At 45.4% G+C, this 25,432-nt stretch overlaps 1 protein-coding gene across 1 annotated transcript in view; it reads right to left on the bottom strand.

The window, feature by feature from the left end:
- DDR2 (discoidin domain receptor tyrosine kinase 2) overlaps positions 1–25,432 on the bottom strand; it is an 81,788-nt gene that overhangs the window by 7,518 nt on the left and 48,838 nt on the right. The window contains exons 11-14 of the mRNA XM_084851135.1: positions 20,561–20,771; positions 12,115–12,338; positions 5,685–5,812; positions 1,349–1,540 (exon numbers count right to left, since the gene is read on the bottom strand). Coding sequence (XP_084707261.1) covers positions 1,349–1,540; positions 5,685–5,812; positions 12,115–12,338; positions 20,561–20,771 — 755 coding nt within the window. The remainder of the gene's footprint in view (positions 1–1,348; positions 1,541–5,684; positions 5,813–12,114; positions 12,339–20,560; positions 20,772–25,432) is intronic.

The raw sequence follows: 25,432 nt of genomic DNA, 5'->3' as shown, positions 1-25,432 counted from the left end.
TTTTAAATAACATGCTTAAGATTGGTCACATCTCTTTCTAGCTGAGGGGCTGGGAGGCAATCCAGATTGGGACCATGGTGCTAGGGAAGGGAATAGTCATCCTTTATCTCATGACAGGTCTCTGCCAAAATCCTCCCCACCCCAGCCATTTGCCCTGGGTTTGTTTTTTTTTTTAATGACATCATTTTAAAAAATTGGGTCAAGTAGTTGCTTCAGAAGGAGATCTTTGGTGGGAAAGCAGCATGGGAAGAAAGGGCTAATCCAGCCCAAATGGGATCCTGCCTGGACCAGGCCAACTGTTTTTCCCTTTCAATACCAGGCACTGAAAGGAGACACACTGGGCTGGGCAGCCCTGCAGCAGCCACGACCACCTTTCTCTCAAATGCCCCAGAGCAAGAAAATGGCAGCTGCATAAGCTGGCACTTCTTTTTTCAGTGCTGGCTTTATTTTTTTTAATTTAAATATTTTTTTTAATCAAAAAAATTCTGGCATCAGCCCCAGTGAGCTCTCCAGGGCCCATGGGACCTGGCATTTGCCCAGCTATGCCAGGTGCTGATGTTGGGCCTGGGACAAATCTAAATTACTCTGGCTGAAGCACCGAATATCCTCCCACAACATTCTACGTGAAGCCCCCTTTCTTTCTTCCTTCCAAAAATGCCTTTCTATGAAACCCCTTAATCCTCATCCCCAATTAACAAAGCTTAAACATGCATCCAGCAGCACAGTCTGAAGGTACATCATGCAGCAACATAAAGCTAAGCAGGTCTGGTCAGCGTCTGGATGGAAGCCTGCCTGGGAACCCCTGTCCCATCATCTAAGAAAGGCAGGATATAAATGCAATAACCAATAAAGACATGCATTTGCCTGCTCTTGATTCCTTGTGATCCTTACCTTTTTCACTTTGCCCTCTGATTTGTTGTCTCCCCACTGTCAACATTTAGATTTTAAGCTTAATTATACAGAGAGCTTATGGAAGCCTGGGCAGCAGGCAAAAGTCTGGGAACAGCTAAGACTGCTGAAGATGGAGGGATTAAATGAGTGAGAACCAAGGTCTTCTCCCCTTCCCACAGCCCAAGCTGGATGCTTGGTTAGAGCTAGGGGTAATTAGAACACTCTCCTCTCTAGTCTTAGGCTGAGGGTAAAGTAACCAAGGGGTGCCATTTTGAGCCCTTTTGTACAGCACTATATAAACGCACACGCGTGTGCACACGCACACACACACACACACACACACACAGAGCCTGAGCTCAGATCCTCATGCAACTAGAATGTGGAACAGTTGCCATGCACACGAGGCCTCCAAACAGAGGAGGCAATGTCTGGATTGGCCTTTTGTCTTATTGGCTACCTGATAGATGGGGCAGAACTCTCTGGCAAGCTCTGGAGCCCTTGGCGAGACAGGAATTGGTTGAGGTCACCGTTTTCCATGTACTCAGTGATCATGCAGAGAGGGTCATCGGTGATGCACACAGCCAGCAGCCGGATGATGTTGGGGTCCTTCAGCCTGGACATAATCTTTATCTCTTTGAGGAAGTCATTCCTTCCAGAAACAAGAAGTCATACAGGAGTGGAATTAGTGGTGCCTTACTATGCTCAGCCATGGGAACTGGTGTGGCGAGGTGCCCAAAAGACAGCTGCAAATCAGTGGCCTGGTTGGCACAATTGCAGCATAGTTAATAAGCCACGGTGGCTTGTTAACCACCCTGTGTGTGCTGGTCGCATTTGCAGAATTAGCCCTCGCTGGCATGGCTTGTTGTGATGTTTGAACCCAGCGGGCATGGGTGGGTGGGGAGGTTAAGAAACCACCCAATAACCCCAAAACAGCTCATGGGTTCTAGGTGGTTTGTTAACCACCACAACCATCCACCCTTACCAGGTTTGGATGTCGCAAGAAGCTACACCGGCGAGGGACAATTATGCAAATCTGGCTGACACACAATTAGCACATGCAGGGTGGTTAACAAGCCACAGTGGCTTGTTAACCACCTTGCAATTGTGCAATCTGGCCCAGTAAGTCTCTGGCTCAAATTATACCTTTGCCATCAACTTAGTGGCTAGCCTGGTCCGGTTTGCACAATCATGGTGGAGGAAATCAGTCACCGTAGCTTATTCCCCCCACCGTGTGTGCCGTGTCACATGCCAGGGTGATATGCATAGTTGCCCTCACTGGTGCAACTTGCCATGTCATGTGACCCCGGTGAGAGTCACTGGTTGCTATCGTGAATAAGCTACCCTAGAACCCCAAAACAGCCCATGGGTTCCGGGTGGCTTGTTAACCACAGCAATGAGCCACCCTCGCTGGGTTCACATGACATGGTAAGCTGCACCATCAAGGGTAATTATGCACCCACCCCATCGCATGTGGAGCAGGGGAAATAATCCACAGTGGCTTATTTCCCCTGTTGTGAGCATGCAAACTCTTGGCCCTATCCCCCCCCCCCCCCGGCAATATGTGCATGCTAACCTACCTCACTGAGTTCTGTTAAGGATTACAACAATATAATGTATGCAAAGTGCTTGGAACATTCAAAAGCATTATGTAAATGCCAAGTAGTACTAGTATTATAAATGGCTTGAACCTTCTGGGTTGTTTTAGTTAAGGTTATTTAAACCTTGAAGAGGGCAGGCAGCCTTGGCAAAGGATTGCTGTGTTTTCTTTGCCCCCCACTCAGGACATTTTGGTGCCTGAGGCCAAAACTACAAATGGAAAGCCCTGTCCCCACACGTATACTAATTAACAAGGGGCACAATGCACCAAGAAGTCTTTCAGCACAAGCCCCATTGAAATGAATGGGAGGCAAGCGGTCAAAGAACTTGGTAGTTGCTGGATTCAGAGCAAAGTGCTGGATTCAGTAAAATTTGAGGGATCAAATTTTAAATGCTCCTTTGTTTCAACAATCACACACATGCACACAACCTGCTATACATTCAAAACTAGTAGCATGTCCGGGTGGTGAAGGCTCAGCTACAGTCTCTTCCCTGACATGCCTGTTTCGTATATGCAGGCAATTTTTTAAATGTGAGGGCGCATTCAAGCATTTGATTCCCCACCTGCAGTGGCCCAGTCCTGCAGCACATCACAACAGTCACGATGCAGCTTGGCTCTCAGATGCTGGAGAGAATATTTGTAATGTGATTTATGTACTATTGCAGTACGAACGGGTGTAGTACAGTGGTTCAAGTTGCTACAATTGTTCCCAGCTTGTGCTCTTGTGCCTGTGGGTTCAAATCCCATCTTCCTCCATGTTTTGAGCCAGCAGGACACTGAAACGTGTGGGGTGGTGGTGGTGGTGGCATGGATCAGCAACAGAGCCCATGAGATTTGAATTATTTGGAGGTGGTATGTTCAGTCCACCAGCTAAACGGGCCTCAGGATGGGAAAAGCCTCAGCTTGAGAACTTGGTGAGCCTCTGTGTGCCAGAGTGGCCTGACTTCATACAGGGCAGCTTCACCTGACTCCTGCTTTAGAAAGCTCAGGAAAAAATTATGTGGGGCCTCCAGTGGTCTGCTATCCAGGAACTGATCAGCTCCCCCCGTGCTTAGCTTCAACAATTGCTACAGCGTCAGGTGCTCCCCATAGGTGTGCATAGTTGGGGGAATTGTAACAGGAGCAACTTCTCTCACTCCTCCTGCAGCACTGTGACATAATAAGCTATAACTGTCAACAATGGCTGTAATAATGTATTGAATGGGCCAAGTAAACATAAAACATGGATGGGTGAACAGCACTGCATCTCTCTGGTACAGGCCAAAATAAGTCCTTCCTTGGGACCTGCTAGGCTTATTAGCTAGCTGTTCCCAACTATTTATTTATTTATTTATTTATTTATTTATTAACAGCCCATCTGGCTGGTCACCCAGCCACTCTGGGCGATGTACAGCATATAATAAAACAGTTTAAAACTGTTATTATAGAATTCTACAATAAAAACATTTTCTAAAATACCCTAACCCACTCCAAATGCCTTCCTGGACAACCACGTTTTTAATGCATGGCGGAAGCTCATTAAAGAGGGGGCATGATGGAGTTCCCTAGGGAGGGAGTTCCACAGAGTGGGGGCCACCACAGAAAAGGCCCTCTCCCTCATCCCCACCAGTCAGCTGTCCTGGCTGATGGGACAGAGAGAAGGCCATCCGAGGCTGATCTTGTTAAGCGGCCTGTCTGGTGTTGCTGGAGGCGCTCCTTAAGATAGGCTGGGCCGGAACCATATAGGGTTTTAAAGGTCAAAACCAACACCTTGAATTTGGCTCAGAAAACAACTGGTAACCAGTGCAACTGCTTCAGCACTGGAGTGATGTGATCTTGCCGGCGGCTGCCTTTAATCAGGCGAGCCGCCGCATTCTGTAATAGCTGCAGCTTACCGTCTTCAAGGGTAACCCCACATAGAGCGCATTACCGTAGTCTAAATGAGAGGAGACCAGGGCATGTACTACCGATGGGAGCAGATGGTCAGGAAGGAAGGGGCGCAGCCGCCGTATCAGATGGAGTTGATACAGCGCTGTCCAGCTCACAGCTGACACCGGAGCCTCCATGGACAGCTGGGAGTCCAAAATGACCCCCAGGCTGCGGACCTGGTCTTTCAAGGGTAGCTGTACCCCATTCAACACCAGGTCAATATCCCCCAGCCTCCTCTTGTCTCCCACCAAAAGTACTTCAGTCTTGTCAGGGTTCAGCTTCAGCTTGATACTCCCTATCCAGCCACTCACCGTCTCCAGACATTTGGACAGGGATTCTACGGCCAACCTTGGTGAAGATTTGAACAAGAGGTAGAGCTGCATGTCATCCGCATATTGATGACACCGCACCCCAAACCTCCTGATGATAGCCCCCAGCGGCTTCACATAGATGTTAAATAGCATCGGGGAGAGGATGGAACCCTGTGGCACCCCACAAGTGAGTGGCCATGGGTCTGAAACCTCCTCTCCCAGTGCTACACCCGGAGAGGAAGGACTGGAACCACCGCAATACGGTGTCTCCAACTATGGCTGTTTATCATCCCTATACCACTCTTAATGGTAAGCTGCTTGGTTCACAGGGGCTCCCCATCCAAGGTGCCGCACTGCAAGCACCAAAAAGTTGTAGGGAAGACAGGTGTAACATTTGAAGGCTAGAGAGATGGCTGAAAGTGTCACCACTGCTCTCAAACACATGTACATTTTTCTGTCCTGGAGCAAGCTCTGGAAATAGAAGGGTTCGGAAGGGTTTCTGCACGTTCAGCTTGAGCTAGAGAAAGGGAGACAGAAGTGGCTATGAAGTGGCTACCAACTACCAACTGGCTACCAACTGGCTACCAAGTGGCTGCCAACTACCAAGTGGTTACCAAGTGGCTACCAACTGGCTCGCGCTTTCAAAGTCACTCCCACATCCACCCCCATTCCCTCCTTCCTGGAGATGTTTCGTGTCTGTTTTAAAATGTTTGTGAATGGCTTTAGTAAGGAGAAGACCAACTATACAAGCCTCCATATGTGCCTCTTTAAAAAATAGCACTTTTTAAAAACAAAAGCAGTCTGCCTGCTTAAAGCATGAGGGAAAGGGCAAGAACGAGGGCTGGCTCAGCGTTCAGGTGCTTGCATATACGTGTGTAAGACAAGCTGAGGGTTCTCATGGGGGTAAAGAACCTGCAGCAGCCTTTCTTAAGGATGCCGCACTGCCTCCCGCTTCCCGTGCCACATGGCGCAAGCACCTGGCATTCTTGTTGGCATCAGCGCGCAGCATTTTCACAGCCAGTAGGACAGGCTCGCTCATGTTGCTGTCCAGAACAGAATCCTTGTCCACAAACTTCTCCATTCCCTCCACTTCACACAGGTGGACCTAGAGGGGAGGCAACCAGCAGCAGCGATACGACAGGTAAGTCTTTTGTGCTCACATGGAGGGAGAGGCCGAAGCTCAAGGAACGAGATCAGGATGACCACCCCCTCTCCCTCCCACCCCCATTTCCTAATCGGTACGCAGAGCAGGAATGCATCCAGTGTACTCCCATATCCAGGGTCAGGGCTGCTTGTGAGTTTCCTGTGCAGACAGATGTCTGGTGGAGTGATGATAAGATCCAGAGTCACATTATCCGTTATGGGAAGCTTCACAGACACAACAATATTACAGCCAATTTTACGAAACACAGAAAGGCAACATGACCACCCAGAAGAACCCCGACCAATATCAAGCTGAAGGCCCAGAGACTACTGGACAAGCTTCTTCATATTTTGCGTAAATATTTTAAAGATTGGGTGTTGTTGAGTTTGGCTGTCTGATTACTGAGAACGGATTTGTTCAGTGGAGACTGGTGGCTCTCATTTAGTAGGGCTGTAGATCCATTCTGGGTTTCAGTCAGAACCACCCAGAATTCTAAAGGTGGTGAACCTATTTTGGGGATACAGTTGAGCATCTTGGGTAGTTCCTTTAGGGTTCTGGGTGGTTCTGATGAAACCCTGATTGGATTTAAAGCCCCACCAAAATCGGAGCCACCAGCCTCCACGGGATCTATCATTATAGTTTTGTCCAAAGCGTCTCCTGTTGGGCGTCAGGGATTTAACAAGCGAATAGCATTTTGAAGGTGCTATGATAGAAGCATGATCGCCTGTGGTATTTGCACTCATCCCACTAGCCCCTCTAGTAAGCAGGATTTGCATGGTTTTGGAGCAATTTACAAATCTGCAAAACTGATTTAACCTGAGGTGACTGTGCAACAAAAGAAATGTTTATGGATATACATACATAGGGCCCCCTTCATGGATCGCTGCCTTGTTGTGGTGAAGGGGCTTGCGTAACTCAGGGAAGCCAAAAGCTATGCCGTGCGTGGCCACCCAAGACGGACAGGTCATGGCAGAGAGTTCTGACAAAATGTGGTCCACTGGAGAAGGAAATGGCAACCCACTCCAGTATTCCTGCCAAGAAAATCCCATGGAATGTAACACAAGGCTAAAAGAGATGACACCGGAAGATGAGCCCCTCAGGTCCGAAGGTGTCCAATATACTACTGGGGAAGAGCAGAGGGTATTTCCTAGTAGCGCCAGAAAGAGTGAAGCGGCTGGGCCAAAGCCGAAAGGACACTCAGCTGTGGATGTGTCTGGGGGTGAAAAGAAAATCCGATGCTGTAAAGAACAATTTTGTTTAGGAACCTGGAATGTAAGATCAATGAAGCAAGGTAAGCTGGAGGTGGTCAAACATGAGATGGCAAGATTGAACATCGACATCTTGGGAATCAGCGAACTAAAATGGACAGGCATGGGCGAATTTAATTCAGGTGACCATCATATCTACTATTGTGGGCAAGAATCCCTTAGAAGAAATGGAGTAGCACTCATAGTCAACAAAAGGGTGGGAAAAGCAGTACTGGGGTACAATCTCAAAAACGATAGAATGATTTCAGTACGAATCCAAGGCAAACCATTCAACATCACAGTAATTCAAGTCTATGGCCCAACCACTGAGGCCGAAGAAGCTGAGGTTGATCGGTTCTATGAAGACCTACAACACCTTCTAGAACTAACACCGAAAAAAGATGTCCTCTTCATCATAGGGGATTGGAATGCTAAAGTAGGAAGTCAAGAAATCACCGGGATAACAGGCAAGCATGGCCTTGGTGTACAAAATGAAGCAGGACAAAGGCTAATAGAGTTTTGCCAAGAGAACACGCTGATCATAGCAAACACTCTTTTCCAACAGCACAAGAGACGACTCTACACATGGACATCACCAGATGGTCAATATCGAAATCAGATTGATTATGTCCTTTGCAGCCAAAGATGGAGAAGCTCTATACAGTCAGTCAAAACAAGACCTGGAGCTGACTGGGGCTCAGATCATGAGCTGCTTCTAGCAAAATTTCGGCTTAAATTGAAGAATGTAGGGAAAACCACTAAACCATTCAGGTATGACCTAAATCATATCCCTTATGAATACACAGTGGAGGTGAGGAATAGATTTCAGGGATTAGACCTGATAGACAGAGTGCCTGAGGAACTATGGATGGAGGTCCGTAACATTGTTCAGGAGGCAGCAACTCAATCCATCCCAAAGAAAAAGAAATGCAATAAAGCCAAGTGGCTGTCTGATGAGGGTTTACAAGTAGCTGAGGAAAGAAGGGAAGCGAAAAGCAAGGGAGAAAGGGGAAGATATATCCAACTGAATGCAGAGTTCCAGAGAATTGCAAGGAGAGACAAGAAGGCCTTCTTAAATGAACAATGCAAAGAAATCGAGGAAAACAACAGAATGGGAAAGACTAGAGATCTCTTCAAGAAAATCGGAGATCTCAAGGGAACATTTTGTGCAAAGATGGGCATGATAAAGGACAAAGAAGGCAGGGACCTAACAGAAGCAGATGAGATTAAGAAGAGGTGGCAAGAATACACAGAAGAACTATACAGGAAAGATCTGAATGTCCCTGATAGCCATGATAGTGCAGTCACTGAACTTGAGCCGGACATCCTAGAAAGTGAAGTCAAGTGGGCCTTAGGAAGCATTACTAACAACAAAGCTAGCGGAGATGACAGTATTCCAGCTGAGCTATTTAAAATCCTAAAAGATGATGCTGTTAAAGTGCTGCATTCAATATGCCAACAAATTTGGAACACTCAACAATGGCCGCAAGACTGGAAAAGGTCAGTTTACATTCCAATTCCAAAGAAGGGCAACGCCAAAGAGTGTTCAAACTACCGCACAATTGCGCTCATTTCACATGCCAGCAAGGTGATGCTCAAAATCCTACAAGCTAGGCTTCAGCAGTATGCGAACCGAGAACTACCGGAAGTACAAGCTGGGTTCCAAAGAGGCAGAGGAACTAGAGATCAAATCGCCAACATTCGCTGAATCATGGAGAAAGCAACAGAATTCCAGAAAAGCGTCTATTTCTGCTTCATTGACTACGCTAAAGCCTTTGATTGTGTGGATCACAACAAACTGTGGCAAATTCTTAAAGTGATGGGAGTACCAGACCACCTTACCTGTCTCCTGAGAAACCTGTACGAAGGTCAAGAAGCAACAGTAAGAACCAGACATGGAACAACCGATTGGTTCAAAATTGGGAAAGGAGTACGACAAGGCTTCATATTGTCACCCTGCTTATTTAACTTATATGCAGAGTACATCATGAGAAATGCCGGGTTGGATGAATCAGAGGTCGGAATTAAGATTGCTGGGAGAATTATCAACAACCTCCAATATGCAGATGATACCACCCTAATGGCAGAAAGCGAAGAGGATCTCAAGAGCCTCTTGTTGAGGGTGAAAGAGGAGAGTGCAAAAGCTGGTTTGAAACTCAACATTAAAAAAACGAAGATCATGGCATCTGGCCCCATCACTTCCTGGCATATAGAAGGGGAAGAAATGGAAGCAGTGACAGATTTTACTTTCTTGGGCTCCAAGATCACCGCAGACGGTGACTGTAGCCATGAAATTCAAAGACGCTTGCTCCTTGGGAGGAAAGCTATGGCACACCTAGACAGCATAGTAAGAAGCAGAGACATCACCTTGCCGACAAAGGTCCGTCTAATCAAAGCTATGGTTTTCCCAGTAGTAATGTATGGCTGTGAGAGCTGGACTATAAGGAAGGCTGAGCGCCGAAGAATTGATGCTTTCAAACTGTGGTGCTGGAGAAGACTCTTACGAGTCCCCTGGACTGCAAGGAGGTCAAATCAGTCCATACTAAAGGAAATCAACCCTGAGTGCTCATTGGAAGGACAGATACTGAAGCTGAAGCTCAAATATTTTGGCCACCTAATGCGAAGAGAAAACTCTCTGGAAAAGACCCTGATGCTGGGAAAGACTGAAGGCAAAAGGAGAAGGGGACGGCAGAGGATGAGATGGCTAGATAGCATCACGGATGCAATGAATATGAACTTGAGCACACTCCGGGAGACAGCGCAGGACAGGAAGGCCTGGCGTGCTATGGGCCATGGGGTCACGAAGAGTCGGACACGACTGAACGACTGAACAACATACATAGGGCAAGAACATCTCTGTCACACCACTTAGTTTTTAAGAGAGTTGAAAGTGGCGTGCCAGAGGGCATTGGGGAACTTGATGTACACACACAATTCTTTTGTCCCCCTTTCACCTCTGCTCAAACAGGCTTTGGAAACACCATAATAAATGGCAAAACTTATTTACCAGCAGGGATAGTGGATAATGTATGTACCACAAGAAACAAAAGACTAGAGTAAAGCACAACGCTTTTTATTTTCCTAAGCCTTTTAAAGACTGATACTTTACCTGCTTTGTATTTTACTAGTTTTTGTTTTATCTGACTTTTAACCCTTTGTATATTGTTATTCTTATGCCTTGCCATTTAAATGGGTTGTATTATTAGTAGCTGCCTTGGAAAGAATTATGTTCTTAAAGGGCATGATACAATTTTTTAAAATACAAAGTAGATAAAATCTCAACTTTCTGTAAAAATTGAAAGTTGCCATTGTGAATGATTCTCTGTTGGCACAGAGTGGCATCACTCTATCCCTCGTCGCTACTACGGTAAAAGCCTCATGTGCTTTGCATTGGTAGTTACAGTGGAAAACTAGTTCCTGCAGTATCAGTAAAAATGGCGATGGACTTTTTCTGTCTCTGTGGTAACACTGTATCGCATAGGACCTGGGGCCCAATCTACACAGGTGATTTAGTGCAGAGTGAGAGAATTTCATGGTTGTTCAAGATACATGACATTATCACCACCCCACAGCAACCATGCAGCTTCCCTCTCAAAAAGGTGCATTTTCGAAGAGTCATTTTAGTGCGTGTTTTTTCCTTAAATGAGTTTCCCACATGGTTCCGCCGTAGTGTGCCACATACCCCCAAATTAAAGCCAGCATGGTAGGCATGCCTAGGGGTGTGTCTGTGATCTGGCTGTGACCTGGTCAAGGGGTAGGGCCACCCCTTTCCCCCTCCCCCCCCATTCCTTTTCCCCCACCATTTGCACTAGCGTGCTTTGGACTCAGGTTAGGCTTCCCACAGTAGCGCTATTTCTTGATAGCGCTGTTTGAGGCTCTCGCCATCAACCTCCCCTTCTCCTCTGTTTATTTATTTACACTATATTGCAGTAGTGCTGTTTATTCCTTATTACGCACTATATCATAGTAGTGCTAGTGCAAAATAGCGGTATTTTATTATTTTTATTATTTATTACATTTTTAGACTGCCCAATAGCTGAGACTCTCTAGGCCGTTCACAATTAAAACCTACTGCAATTAAACCTAGTACAACTAAAGCGCTACTGCAGGTTCTTGCTGCTGGCCCTCCCATTTACATCTCCCGTGTGTATCTCTAGTTAGCGCTGTACTGCAGTAGTGCTACTGTGAAATTGCAGTATTGCAGGCTGATGCCACTGGCCCTCCCCTTTATGTCTCCTCTGTGTATTTTTAGTTAGTGCGATATTGCAGTAGCGCTATTTTGCTATTGTGCAGTTTCACAGTATCATTTCACATTAAAAGGAAACATGAGAAGGTAAACGAACTGTAACTTCGTGATATCGGAATCACACTATAGCGCGATATCACACTGCTGCAGTAGCTGCTTTACCCGTTCACATTATGTAGGCTGTTTTTCCTATTCACAATAGCGCAGAGGCGCTGTTTGAAGCATTCACAATAGCTCAGTAGCTGCTTTACCAATTCACATTATGCGGGCTATTTTTCCCATTCACAATAATACAGTAGTGCCTTTTAAATCTTTCACAATATCCCAATGGTAGATGAGAGGGGAGAGGTGTGGGGTAAATTACAAGGGCTTAATTCAGTGCTTCCATTAAACTTCCTTGAGCAGGGGAGCACAGACAGGGGCAGAGAACAAACCTCTCTTATTCACTGAGCAGCACCTATGCATTGATGACATTCAGTTCTACTGGCTGGACTTAGCCCACCCAACCCTGAAGTATGGCGGTTTCAAGTGCTGTGTGACATGTGAAAGCGGGTTTTTAGGTGGTGTGTACTCTGCTTGTCTTGCTTCGTGTGCCCCTGATGGACCAAAAGCAATGTCATGAAAATCCAGATATAACATGGAAGCACTTCTCATACTGTTTCCATGTAGCTCCCTAGTTTTCATCATCCATCTCCAGTTGCAGCAGTACTTTCTGTAACTCTTTCTAGAAGGTATATGTACTGTAAGGAAAAAGCGCAATGAGTTCTCACCTCTCCAAACTGGCCTTCTCCCAGCTTCTCCTTGAAAGTCAGCAGCTTCCTAGGAAACTCAGCCACAGCCACATCTTTGCCAGACAGCAAGTCCATGGTAATTTCAGGGACAGAATAGGTGTTGCTGCCAGTCACCCCCTGCAGGTTCACAATGTCTGCCTCTGCATAATGGGGGACCCCTTCAGCCCCACTGGGCTGGGCTGGCTTGGTGATCCCACTGCAGCCTGGGAAAAAAAGACAAAGGAGAAGAAAAGCTGAGACCAACAGGCCAGGGCTTAGTCAATGTAACTTTGGAGAGATGCCAGCTGGTGATGCAGCAGGGAAAGGGAGCTGCAAAAAGTACTACCTACAGCAAGCTGCAGAGCATGTCAAACTCACTATGGGCAAGTGTAAAGAAAATCCCATGCCACAACGGCCTTGTGAGGTAGTCCAGTTGCGCATGCATTTCATCCAGTGGATGGAAACTCTTTTCAAAATCTCCAGTCCAAATTAAGAGCAGGTATTTATTAAAGGAATATAATACAAGATAAGAAAAGAAGGAAGAGTAGGTACTTAACATAAACAAAGTAAAAAGTGGCTAAGCTACACTCAACTCTTTGAAGTATCATACTCACACACAGGAGTCACATGGAGAGTTGCAGCACACACAGCACCTTTGGATAGTCATGTTGATGGAGCACCCATGAGAGAAAGGAATAAAGAACACTATTCCATTTTATTATGTTTGGCCAGAGGGGGTGGGGCAAGGCTGGCTGCCCATCAAGTTTCTGCAGTCAGCATGTAAACAAGAATATCCTTCTTCTCACCTTTTGGGCTGGGAGATGAAGCTTTAGAAAAGTGTTAATGTCAAGGGGAGATGGCTTTGGCCATAGCTGCCAGATTTCTCATATCTCCCAGGTTTCTTGCCTGGGAGGAATAGGGAAGTCCAGGGAAAGATGAGTGTTTTTCCACATCGGCTATGGATGCCAGCATCCTGGTCAAGGATACTTTTAGCTTTAGAGAAATGAACACGGAGGGGCAGCCCAGCCAATGAATACTGCACAGTGTCCAATGTCTTTATAACACGATCATGGGTCTCAAAAAATTGCATAGCGTTTTGACTGTGGGAGGAGGAGGAGGAGATTGAAAGGTCACGTGAGGGTAGTTGTGTAAGTTCATAATGCCAGGTTTGTGCCACTTGTTGCTTTGTGGAGCTTGGATTGCATTAGAAGTGGGAGGGGTGCTGCTTCTGGTTTCTTTCTTTTCTTGTTTGACTCAGCTGACAGAATGCACTCCTGCAATGGTGTGAAGCAACGGAGGTTTAAAAATGACAGTTCAAAGCTCTGCTCCACCATATGTGTGCAGTCAAAAGTACCATGAAAAACAAACAAACAAAAAGACAGAGGAAAAGAAGGAAAAGGAAGGGGGGTGCTGCTCTTGCATAGCAGCGCCCAGCTTTGCCACCACCCTTATGTCTCCCTCCTCTTCCTCTCCTTTCATTCCCTGCTCTTTCCTTGGGGAGGGCAGCACTGAGGTACCATTTTTCTAGGCAGCTGTGCGAGAGCAAGCAAGAAAGGAAGAGGATGTAGGGCTTTTTTTTCTTACCTACAACTCCCATCCTCACAGATCCAGAGGTGGGCAGGAAGAACGTGAATCCCAATATATATTATTTTAATTGGTGGATCTGATCCACCCCGCAGGATAGCAGGAAACTGCAGATAGATGCATTTCCTGCCCCCACCAAGGGAGGAGCTATTGCCAAAGTTCTGCAAGTGAAGCCAGTCCCACCAGGAGAAGTAAACAAAACCGCAGTGATAGCACCCACACAGCACAAAGTCCACAAGTAAACCACATGACGGCCAGCGGTCTTGGAAATTCCAGGATATAAGGGGTGAAATAGTGGGCTCCTTTCATACTGAGCTTTTATCCTGCAATTGAGATTGCTCCTTCATGGAAGTTTGCAGGCTCTTTACATGACGCCGTGATCATTCAAGGCGTCTCCTGCACTAAATGCCCTTTGATCCATTTTTAAATAGATTACAGATCATGAGCTATCAAATTACCTCGTTGTATTCCACTCCAGTTTGCTCTGTGAAAAGAGTAAAAGCGGCGAGAAGAGGAGCGAGATCAATGAAAGATAATGGCAGACTCAGATACGGGGAGAAGGAGGGGGGAAGGGGCAGGGAAAGAAGCGGGTGAAAGAGGGAGTCGTGATCCTGCATTTAAAACGGAAGGAGAAGACCCCGTTTTAAATGCAGGATTTTATTCTGGTGTAGAGATGCCCAGTGTGAGAAAACAGATTAGGAAGAGTGTTGTGTGCTATGTCAGGTAGCCATGTGTTATAATGATGAGGGGGGGAAGCCTCTCACATAGATCAGATGGATCTTTGTCACGAGATGGAGATCTTTTTATCTGCCCAGCTTTTTAGGATCATTAGTTTGACTGGGGGGCTTGTGTGGCTTTTTAAAAGTTCATCTGTTAAGATCTGCTTCTGTTGTATTGCATTCAACCGTACTGATATTGCATTGTTTCAAAATTTTGTAAATACATTTGGGAAATTCTGTACCTGAAAACGGTATATAAATGCTAATGCTAATAATAACAATAACAATAACAACAACAACAATTCTTTTTCTTTACAGATTCAGCAAAGATTGCTCAAACTTACAAAGGTATCTTTGCAATCATAAGAGCTAGAAACTTGCTTTAAAAAAACGAAAAGAAAGGTAACACTAAAATCTGTGATTCTCAACACTTTTTTTTGGCCCTTCAATGAAAAGGCCTTTCTAAGAACATCTTTTTCAAATTATTGCTTAACCCTAGTCTTCTTATTGGGTGATTCTAGACAAATCACCCTCTCTTTTGCTGTCCATTAAAGAACCATGGCCCTATCTACATGGCACCACTTTCACCCTTCACTCCATTGCAACTGTGCAGCATTTCAGCTTCGAATTAGCTTCTGATGCTATATACTCACAATTTACTGTGGGCTTCCCTAACAGACTCAGCCATGCCCTTTTTTTTGCGATTATATTTTAATGCACTGCTGTGCAGGCCTATGAGCATGGGGGGGTGACATTTCAGTGGCTGTTTTGTATTTTAGGGGTTCTGTTGTGTCCGTCTGTCCCTCGTTAGATAAAATGTGGGTGTTCTGTGCTCCTTCATTTCCATGCCAACTGTTTTTAGTTCCCCAGCCTGAGTCTCTCGTGATGGTTCGCACTCACAAGGCATGAGAGGTACATGCCTACCCATCGCTCCGAAATGGAGGATGGAACGAAGCTAGTTCTCCCCCAAGACTCCCCTGGTCCTTGGGCCCTGAGTCCGAAAGCAAGCATTGCGAAGATATAAAGCTGCAAAAATGTGCAAAGGTGTGATTAAATAAATGAAAATGCCTCTTCTGTGCCTCTGTAACTGTGCAGCTGCAAAGGGAAAGGGGGAGTAATGGGGAGTCACAGAGTGATGCAAGCACTATGCATGCCTACAACACACCCACCGCAAAATGCGAAGTCAGTTTGGGGAAGGGACAGACAGCTCGCAACCGCGGGAAATCTGCAGCAAACCAAAAACATCGCAGCAAAACGCTTCCTTGGAAATCTGCATTTTCCGGGAGAAAACCACGGATGGCTGCGAAGTGGTGACTATATCGTCTGTCCTGAAGGACCTTGACTCGCAGCTGCCCTGGAGTAAAAGGCTTGTGTAGATGGGGCCACTGTCTCACCACTGGGGATGATCAGCTTTGGCCCTTGGTTTTCTTTTCTTTTTCCAGTGAATCTGGTTGTCTGTTATAACCATAGACAATATAAAAGGAGTGCACTGTCTCAAAAAATATCGAGGTTTAAATCTTTTAGAGTCAGGGACAAGTATTTGCAGAAGCTACAGTCCAGGTGTGTACATCCTTCTCCTTATGTTCCCACTTCCACCACACAGACACTAGGCTTGTAAGGCTGACTAGTTAGATGTGGCGGCAGCAGCCACACATGTCGTTCATGTGCCTGCCCTGTTCATATCTAAAGTGGTGTGTGTGTTTAGCATCGTTCATAGCAAAAAGGTGCACAGGTAACTGGAGCAGAATCCTTCCCACCCTACCTCCCCTTACTTCTTCTCCTTCCCGACCCCGGCGAGACACTTCTCTCCCCTGCCCAGCTCAGATACCTGAGGTGAGCCCAGCTGGGGAGCAGAGATGTAAAATTTCTGGAAATTTTGAAGCCATGGGAAAAAAGTGTTTTTTTTCCATAAGGGTTCTGAAAAAAATGAAAATTTGGGGGGAAATGGACAATAAGCAATACTTATTTTGTAGCACTCATTACAGATCTAAAGTTACTTTGTTGCCTTAGGACAGCCTTCCCCAACCTGGTACCCTAGAAATATTTTGGACTTCAGCTCCCATCAGCCTCAGGCAGCATGGCCAATGGTCAGGAATGCTGGGCATTTTAGTCTAAAACATCGGGGGGCACCAGGTTGGGAACAGCTGCTTTAGGAACATATGAAACATTATATGCATTATAAAAGCAGCCAGGGGGACTGGCTGAATGGGAAAGGATAATGGTGAACACCTCTTTATAGCAAGGTGTGGTCCTGTCTTCCCTAAAAGAGGCTATGATTTACCTTTGTTTAAAAAAAAAATCTCCCTGAACTCCACTATATTGGATAATTTCTGGCCAGTCTCTAATATTCCATTCTTGGGCAAGGTGCTGGAGTGTGTGGTGGCTTCTCAACTCCAGGGATTTCTGGATGACGTGGATTATCTAGATTTATTTCAGTCTGGCTTTAAGCCTGCTTATGGGACAGAGACCGCTTGGTGAATGATCTACGCCAGGAACTGGACAGGGGGAGTGTGTCTCTGTTGGTTTTGCTGGACCTCTCAGTGGCTTTTGATTCCTTCGACCATAGTATCCTTCTGAAGTGTCTGTCTGAGATGGGACTGGGAGGCACTGTTAAATGGTGGTTCCAGTCCTTCTTGGAGGGGCAATCTCAGGAGATGGTGCTGGGGGATTCCTGTTCGGTGCTATGGCGCCTGGCCTGTGGTAGCCCTCAGGCTTCCATCTTATCCTACCTGCTATTTAACATATACATGCAACTGCTGGGAGAGATTGTCTGGAGTTTGGGGGTTGGGGGTGCCAACCAGTATACCGATGACACCTAACTCTGCGCTTCTCCACGTGGGGCTTTTATCCTGCAATTGAGATTGGTCACTCACAGAAGTCTGCGGATCCTTTACATGACATCATCAACCTCCAGCGCCTCTCTCATACTTCCAAGCATTTCCACAGCTTAATTTGAAATGGAAATAATGTAGTAACAAAATGATCCATTTTCCATTTCTCTGTGAAAAAAGGAGTCTCCACAATAAGAGGTGCTAGACCACAGCGCCATCTAGTGACTGCATAAATGAAACAGATAGAACTTACTGATAAAGTGGGAAAAGTGGGGGGAGGGAAGTGCATGTAATGCATGATCTTAATCCTGGAAAGAAGCCAAAAGCTGAAACCCCTGTAAAATTGTGGGACAAAAAGCCTCTGTGTGGAGAAGCCCTCTACTTCTCCTTTCCATCCAAATCCAAGGAAGCTGTTTTAGGTCTGATTCGGTGTCTGATGTTGATAATGGACTGGATAAGGGCAACAAAATTGAAGATGAATCCAGACAAAACAGAGGTGCTCCTGGGCGCATCAGGGCGCATCAGGAAATACGGATTCAACCTGTGCTGACTAGTGTCAGTTTTGGAATCTTCTTTAGGGAACTTCAACAAATAGTCCCTAAAACATCTGAATCATCCTAGAAGCCAGAAGAAGCAGGAAGAACTGGAGGCAGAGGAAGACTGGTGTACAACATCTGTTCCTGTTTGTAAGGAAGTTTAGGAAAATTCCTAAACCTTCTCCTGTTTGTGGGGTGGAGCTTAGGGGAATCTGATCTAACGGAAAAGCTATTGGAGTTTCATTTAGCTGGGAAAGACTCAGCTTAGGAAAGGTAAGTAACCATATTTAATTTAAGAACCTTTAAGCAATCTCAACCTATTATTTGAAGAGTTACATTTTATTCACTTTTGTAAATAATTTCTGTTAATTAACATCTTATTTTTTGTTCATTTTGAAAGGTTGTCTCTAGTGGTAGTGTCAGTCCCATGCCTACACCATAGGAACCAGGCTACTGGGCTTCTTTTAGGTAGAGAGGGTTTATTCTAGTGGCAGCAGTTAAATGATTTTATAGCTGAGGCAGCATTCCCTATTGGTGAGGTCTAATTGAGAACTTTATTAAAACTCACAGTCAGTTCTGTAGACCCGAGCCTCAAAGTTATTATTTTTTTTAAGAAAAGGAACATAGGTGGGATAACTCACATGCTGTTCCATTGCATCTGGTGACAGTGGCAGGATAAGCTACAGGTTTTTTTTCACATGTAAGTTTTAGATTAGAACTACAGTACTTGACTGCTATACCATCTAACCAGAACAAACCCAGAAACATTGGACTCTGTAGAACAAGACCCAAACTGTCAAGAATGCTCATTTTCTTTCATATGATGATATGGTGACTCTACTCACATGCTGGAAAACTGAGCATGGCTTGGAGTATCCCTAAATATCTATCAGTAAAAGATACATTAGATCAATAATTGTATAAGGAATGGAAGATATAACTATGCTGGGAATCTTATAGAGAGGATTAAAAAAAAATCCTCCATGGCTTCATTATTTCCAGACGCTGGGCTTTGTCACACGGAGTTTTTATCCTGCTATTGAGATTGGCTACTCATGGACATTGGCGGGTCCTTTAGACAATGTTGTCAACCTCCAGGGCATGTCCTGTATTAAATGACCTTTATTCCATTTTTTAAAAGATCAGAGATAATGAGCTATCAAATTACAGCACTTGAGTTCTGCTTGAGTTCCCTCCATAAAAAGTGAAAAACCCACAAGAAGAGGGGCTAGACCACAGCGCCATGTAACAGCTGTATAGTGAAACATATGGAAGACTCAGATAAGGGGGAAAAGGAGGGGGAAGGAAGCGCGTGTAAAGGGAGTCCATCGTGATCCTGAATTTAAAACGGAAGCAGAAAGCCCCGTTTTAAATGTGGGATCTTAGACTGGTGTAGAGATGCTCATTTTTAATTTTTAGTCTTTCTATACATGTTTTCTTATTACATAGATTTTTTTAGAAATGATGAGGGGGGAGTAAGGGCTGGGTAACAATATATAAACACATTGTCTTACATTCTAAAAGAAAATATTTCATAATCCAAAGCTGTTCAATTTTTTCACAAAAGAAAGCAAAAATGGTCCTTGGGGAAAAAATGGAGAACATTTCCCCCCCCGAATTTTTCCAAGGCCTTCACATTTCTAATGGGGAGAAAACTACATAACGCAACAGAGCAGAGCACGAGGAGGTAAGGCAGCGGGGTGGGTGGGCGTTCAGCTCCTCTTATGCACGTGCAACTTTTGTCATAAAAAGTAGACCCCCATTTCCTGTTTTGAATATGGAATGGGGCAGATCTATGAATAACAAACGTGGCTGCCCCCATTCTATGGTTTACCCTGGGTTGTTCTCTCAGGTCTGTTTTCACAATTATTTCTCCAAGAGGCACACATACCTAGTCTAAACAAACAAGCAACTTCAAGGTGTTTCAACCACTCATCCTTGCAGAGTACCTTGAGTCATTCATAAAACACAGAGGCCTGGTTCGCATGGAATGAGAAGCTACTGTGGGTGGCTTCCTTGTGGCGCTTTTTGTTGCAGCAGCCACCACCACTTTGAATATTTGGGGTGCAGCAGGGGTGTGCCATAGCTTCTCTTTACATGTGAGCCCGGAAAGGGTGGGTTGTTGAGGTGGTTGACAAGCCACCGGTCAACCACCCCAACAATCCACCCTTGCTGCATAATAAGAATCTACAGCGCACCCCTGCCACCCTGCAAATATTCAAAATGGTGGCCGCCACAACAACAAGAAGCCCCATAGGGAAATTCTCGTTACATGCAAACCATGTACCCACAGTACCCACAGTAGTTTCTCGTTACATGCAAACCAGCTCAGAGTTTTTCTAAGCAGCTGTGAATTCCACACCAGACGTCCGTAAAGAAATGCAGCTATTCTTTTATTTATCACATTTGTGATCAATTTGAGCTCAAGGCAGCATACAAAGCGTTATCACATTTTATCCTCCCCACAACCCTGTGAGGTAAGATAGACTGAGAGGTGGTTATTTGCCCAAAGTCATCTAATGAGCTTGGTTCAACATTCTAGCCACATAGGCAGTTTACATGACCACTTATCTCAGCAGGATGAAAGGGTAAGTGCTCCAACTATTGGTCTAGGTCATTGGCTCTCAACTCATTTCTATCTGATTGACCCTTTGGTCTGGTAAAAAAATAATCAAAGGCTGAAATTAGGACAGGGTTTGGTACCCCAGGGTGACTGATGCAGCAGATGTGGGAGAGAGATCAATATAGTCTTTTTCCAAACATTGGCTGTTCTGACCTGCCTCATCCTCCCCTGGGGTGAATTCAGGCAGCTTGCGGATCAAGCGGGATGGCTCCTGGTAGTCTGGACCCAGGGGGAAAATGCGGTCATAAGTGGAGTTGGATTCTTGCTCACTGGACGAAGTGGAGCGGTTGTGGTTGAACATACTGGACTCACTGGGCAGAGAGAGGCTGACAGTCATTTCATCATCCAGCATCCTACGAGAAGCCTAGAAGGCAGGAGAAAACACATCAGGGAGGATTTTGTCCTCACCATAGAATGGGCAAAGAGGGAGAGGCTTTCTGAATAGACACAAAGATAAAGTAAGGTGGCATTTCTGTTCAAACCATTATGGACCTTTGGTCTGATCCAGCATAGCTCATCTTATGTTCCTAATGTTTGTTGTGCAAGAGCATGCAAGCTTTTAGGTTATATAAAAACCTAGAGCTCTTCATTGGGCCAGTCTATAAGTTTGCATGCTGCTATGCTAAAAGGTACAGAACTCACAAAAAGCGAAGTGGGACAGGATAACCTTAGAAAGGTCTACCAGGTGTGAATGAGTGTGAAAGAGACAGAAAGGGAGGGAGAGAGTGGTGGTAGTGTTTGAGGTTTGCTCTACCTCCCTGAGATGATGAACAGTGTGTGTGAGTGTATGAGAAAGAGAGAGAGAGACAAAGAGAGAGAGAGAGAGAGAGAGATTCTACAAAAGTATGTATGAGAGAGCTTTTCTATGAGTGAGAGAGCTTTTCTACATGAGGCATTGATTGTGCATTCATCATTTCCTATTCACAGTTGTTTATGGGTTCTTTAGACAATGTTGTGACCCTCCACTTTTGCTTCTGTTTTTAAACAGCACTTCCAGCGAGTATTTTTTAGAGCAAGGAAAATGCAGTATTATTTAGAGAAGGTGAACGAAAATGCTATTTCCACTTGTGTATTTCCACTATTCCACTATACCACAGTGCTAGCTAGAGGTTATATAGCGGACAAGCAGGAAAGGAAATGTTTTTCGTGTAGTGGTCACCTCTCAATTCTGTGACGAAACCGAAAGTAGATACAGCAGGTTAACAGCCTCGTGTAGAAAAACTCAGAGATAAGAGTATGTCAGAAATGAATGAAAAATAAAATGATCGGATGATGGATGAATGAAGGGGAGAGAAAGGGGGTGTCCCTAGCCATTTTTGGATTTGGTCCTGAACACCACCAATATTTTTAAATATATATATTTATTTAGAATATTTCTTGGCTGCCTATCAGGGCAGAAGCCCTCCCAAGGTGGCTTACAGAACAAAATTCATAAAAACAGTTAAAATATTAAAAGCGATAAAACATAAACAAAATAAAATAGCAATAAAAACAACAATAAAAGCCAAAAATAAAACCAGCAAAAACAAGTATATGGCCCATGACCATTTTCCCCCCAAAGGATACGGCCCTTAACCCCAAAAAGGTTGCCCAACCCTGGTCTACCCCAATGAATATAATTAGTTTCATAGAATCTTTCAACTATAGCATAATGCTCTAGTACGCCAAAAATGCACGAAATGGTAATGGCTACAGATACTTCCAATATTCTCCTCTTCTGGATTCCTTTCAACCCAGATTTCTGAGTTCCAGATTGCCTGGCCTGATTTCTAATGTGAGGCATTTAATGCATTAGCAATTCTCCATTGTTTTGTTTTACCACCCAGAATTTTGTACAGAGCACTGCACATATGTAGTTTGCTGCAGGATTCAGTTTACCTGGTTCACACGATCGAAATAAGCTACAGCCAAGTGAAATTTTCATAATCACTGCCAGGACGCAGTTTGTTGTGTTGTACAAACCTGGGTAGCATGGCTTGTTGGAGGGGGAAACAACCCTCCAATAACCCTACAACAACCTATGGGTTATTGGAGGGTTGTTTCCCCTTCCAACAAGCCATGCCGCTTGGGTTCAGACAACATGACAAGCTGCACCTGGGCAGTGATTATGGAAATCATGCCCCGCATGTGCCCCGGAACACACAGTAATTTAAATAAACCATGGTGGCTTAAATAAGCCACAGTGGCTTATTTTGACCATGTGAACTGGCCCTCTGTATTACCAATATATATCTGCGTGTTGATAAATCATGTAAGCAAAAAGCTATATTCCTCTGATTGTATGCAGGATTGCATCAAGATTCTTTTTGGGCGATGTTTTACTGACATTCATGTATACTTATGCTGACTGATAAAACACCATACAAAATCAAACAATGTCACAGTATATATAATTGCGTCAAGATTCTTTTGTGTGGTATTTTGTGTGTGCAGGAGTACTTCAGTAACACACCATACAAAAAGAATTCTGATGCAATTATACATCTGACTTTTTGCAGTGCTATGTCAGTGCAAATATATATATATTGATAATGGCCAGTGGGGGAGGTGGAGAGGAAATGCAAACAAATGGAAGGAACAGAAAGTTGTAGCAAACTGCAGAGGTTCCCATTCCAAAATTAATTCTAGAACTTCTCCTAGTTCAACTAGAATTCAGGATGAGTGGAAGGCAGGACAGAGTGAGAGGAACTATCAAGTAATGTGTAATTGCATTGCTCTGTTTTACTGTTTCTGCAATATTTTTAATGTATTTATTATTTTATATTGGCTTTTATATTGTATTTTATGTATTTTTAATGTAATCGGCGTCGAGATCTTATGATGTCAAGTGGTATATCAGTAGTTAAAATAAATAAGATGAGAGCAATCCTATGGTCCCTGTAGAGCATCCCAGGGTCCACAGGATTTTAAGCAGGGCTGTGCATGGCTTTGGCCCAAATCCCAAAGTGGATAGAGGTGATTCAGGCCAAAGCAGTCTGGTTTCAGAGCGTGTTGGAAGCAGCCTGAAGCGGCCCAAAGCAGGTTGGACCGCTCCTGAAGCGCTTCAGGCCACTTCGACCTGATCTGGGCAGCCACCACCCAGCTGTGTGAGCCCCCTGCTCTTTACCTAGACCCGTGGGGAGCACTGCAGTTGTCGCAGACTTGGAGGGAGTCGCCATGGCGACTCTTCTTCTTCCAGTAAGTAAATGGTGCATAGACTGCAGCTGTCAAGGGGCCATCTGCGCAAGACTGCAGGCGTAAATGGCCCATCTGTGCCTGTAATGTTGTGTAGGCGGCCCGTTCATGGCTTCAGTTGTTGCACCATTTACTTACCAGAAGAAGAGTCGCCACTTTAAAAGAAAATGGCGACTCCCTCCAAGAAGGCAGCGGCTGTGGGCGCTCCCTGCAGGCCCAGGTAAGGAGGAGCAGGGAGCTCATGCAGCTGGGCAGGGGGTGGGGTGGGGCTTATGCAGCTGGGGGGAGCGCTTCAGCTGTCTAGATCATGCTTCGAATCCGTAGGCCAAAGCGGGTTGGCCCAGCCCTGCATCAGCCTGAGGTGGGTTGGGGCCAATTTGGAAGCACTGGATCAGCCCCTGGAGCGGGTCGGGGGTGTCCCCGCACAGCCCTAATTTTTTGGATTCTCCATCCAAAAGCCATAGACACCCCTACAACTTTGGGAGGGGGACTTAAAGACCTCATCCCTTCCCCAGCCCAGCCCTCTTGCAGCTGCTGCAGCAAGCCGCTTGCTTTCTGAGGTCACAAAAGTCGCCTTGGATGATCTTGTAGAGGTCAAAAAGGGGGCATTCTTGTGGACAGAGAAGGGAGAGGCCAGGATACAAAAAATCCCATGACCTCTCCAGCCCCCTCCCCTGCCCCAGGGGGAGAGGATGGTTTTTTTTTAAAGGCAAATGGAGAGGCGAAAACCATCTGTTTTGCTCCTCCCACCCCGCCAGCAGCAGCCTGGCACAGCACTGAATACTCAGAAACCTCTGAGATTGGAGGCTCCCTTCTGATGGGTAGCAGTCCCATAGGACTGTGCCCTAAAGGGACAGAATGGGAGAAATCCTTTCATCCTGAGTGGTGGTGATCATTAATACATCAATATTAAATGCCAAATCAATATTAAATGTCAATCTTTGCATCACAAAACATTTGCATCTATATATTATTCTGAGTCTGTGACAGGACAATTTCCTGAGGTTCAGATTAGATGTTATATGAGACATGTGTGAATATCTCCCAGGCATTTCTGTTTACTGAAAAGCAGTTGTGCAGGGCTGCTAGCTTGAGAGGAGGAATGGTCAGTGGTGAAGCAGCTTACTCTTCTCTCGTCCCACCATTGTCCACTCAAAACTGACAAACACAAGGGGCTTTTCTCCCTGTAGGGAGAACAATATGGGGTCCTTGTATCTTTTCCCTTGTGCATAGGATAACAGCTTGAGGGTGTGATTTTGAGTATACAGCTGGTGGGAATTGTGTATGTCCTCCCCTGACACTTTTCCAGTTGCAACTTCCAAGGCTCCTTCTCAGACTAACCCCCTCCAAACAAAATCCTGAGACTGTAAACACATCTCCCACATAACGTTTAGTTGGCTCTGGTCCTCTTAACAGACAGAGGCCTTGTTCACAAAAAATAGCAAACCACCGTGAGTGAATTTCCTTGCGGGGCTTGCCATTTTGTATTTTAATAACTCAAGCCGTGGGGTGGGGGGACACATTGCAGCCTGTTGTTATGTGCAAACCCAGCAAAGGTGGGTTGTTGGGGTTGTTAACAAGCCACCCAGAATCCATGGCCTGTTTTAGGGTTGCGGGCAGCTTGTTAACCACCCCAACCACCCACCCTCGCCAGGTTTGAACGTAATGACAAGCTGCAGCAGGCCCCGGACATAGGTAGAATTTTCAAAATGGCAGCTAGCGTCAGAGTGATAAACCCCACAGGGAAATTCACACACAATGGCTTCTCTTTATGCGTGAACTCATATAGACCTGGATCTCAGAACACAACAACCCATAGTGGCTTGTCAGTCTTGTTCATTTCAGGATGTC

Source organism: Heloderma suspectum, chromosome 4 (genome assembly GCF_057233095.1).
Source record: "Heloderma suspectum isolate Gila_16-S chromosome 4, 16-S_ref, whole genome shotgun sequence".
Lineage (NCBI taxonomy): Eukaryota > Metazoa > Chordata > Lepidosauria > Squamata > Helodermatidae > Heloderma > Heloderma suspectum.
This window is presented reverse-complemented; position numbering and strand designations above follow the sequence as displayed.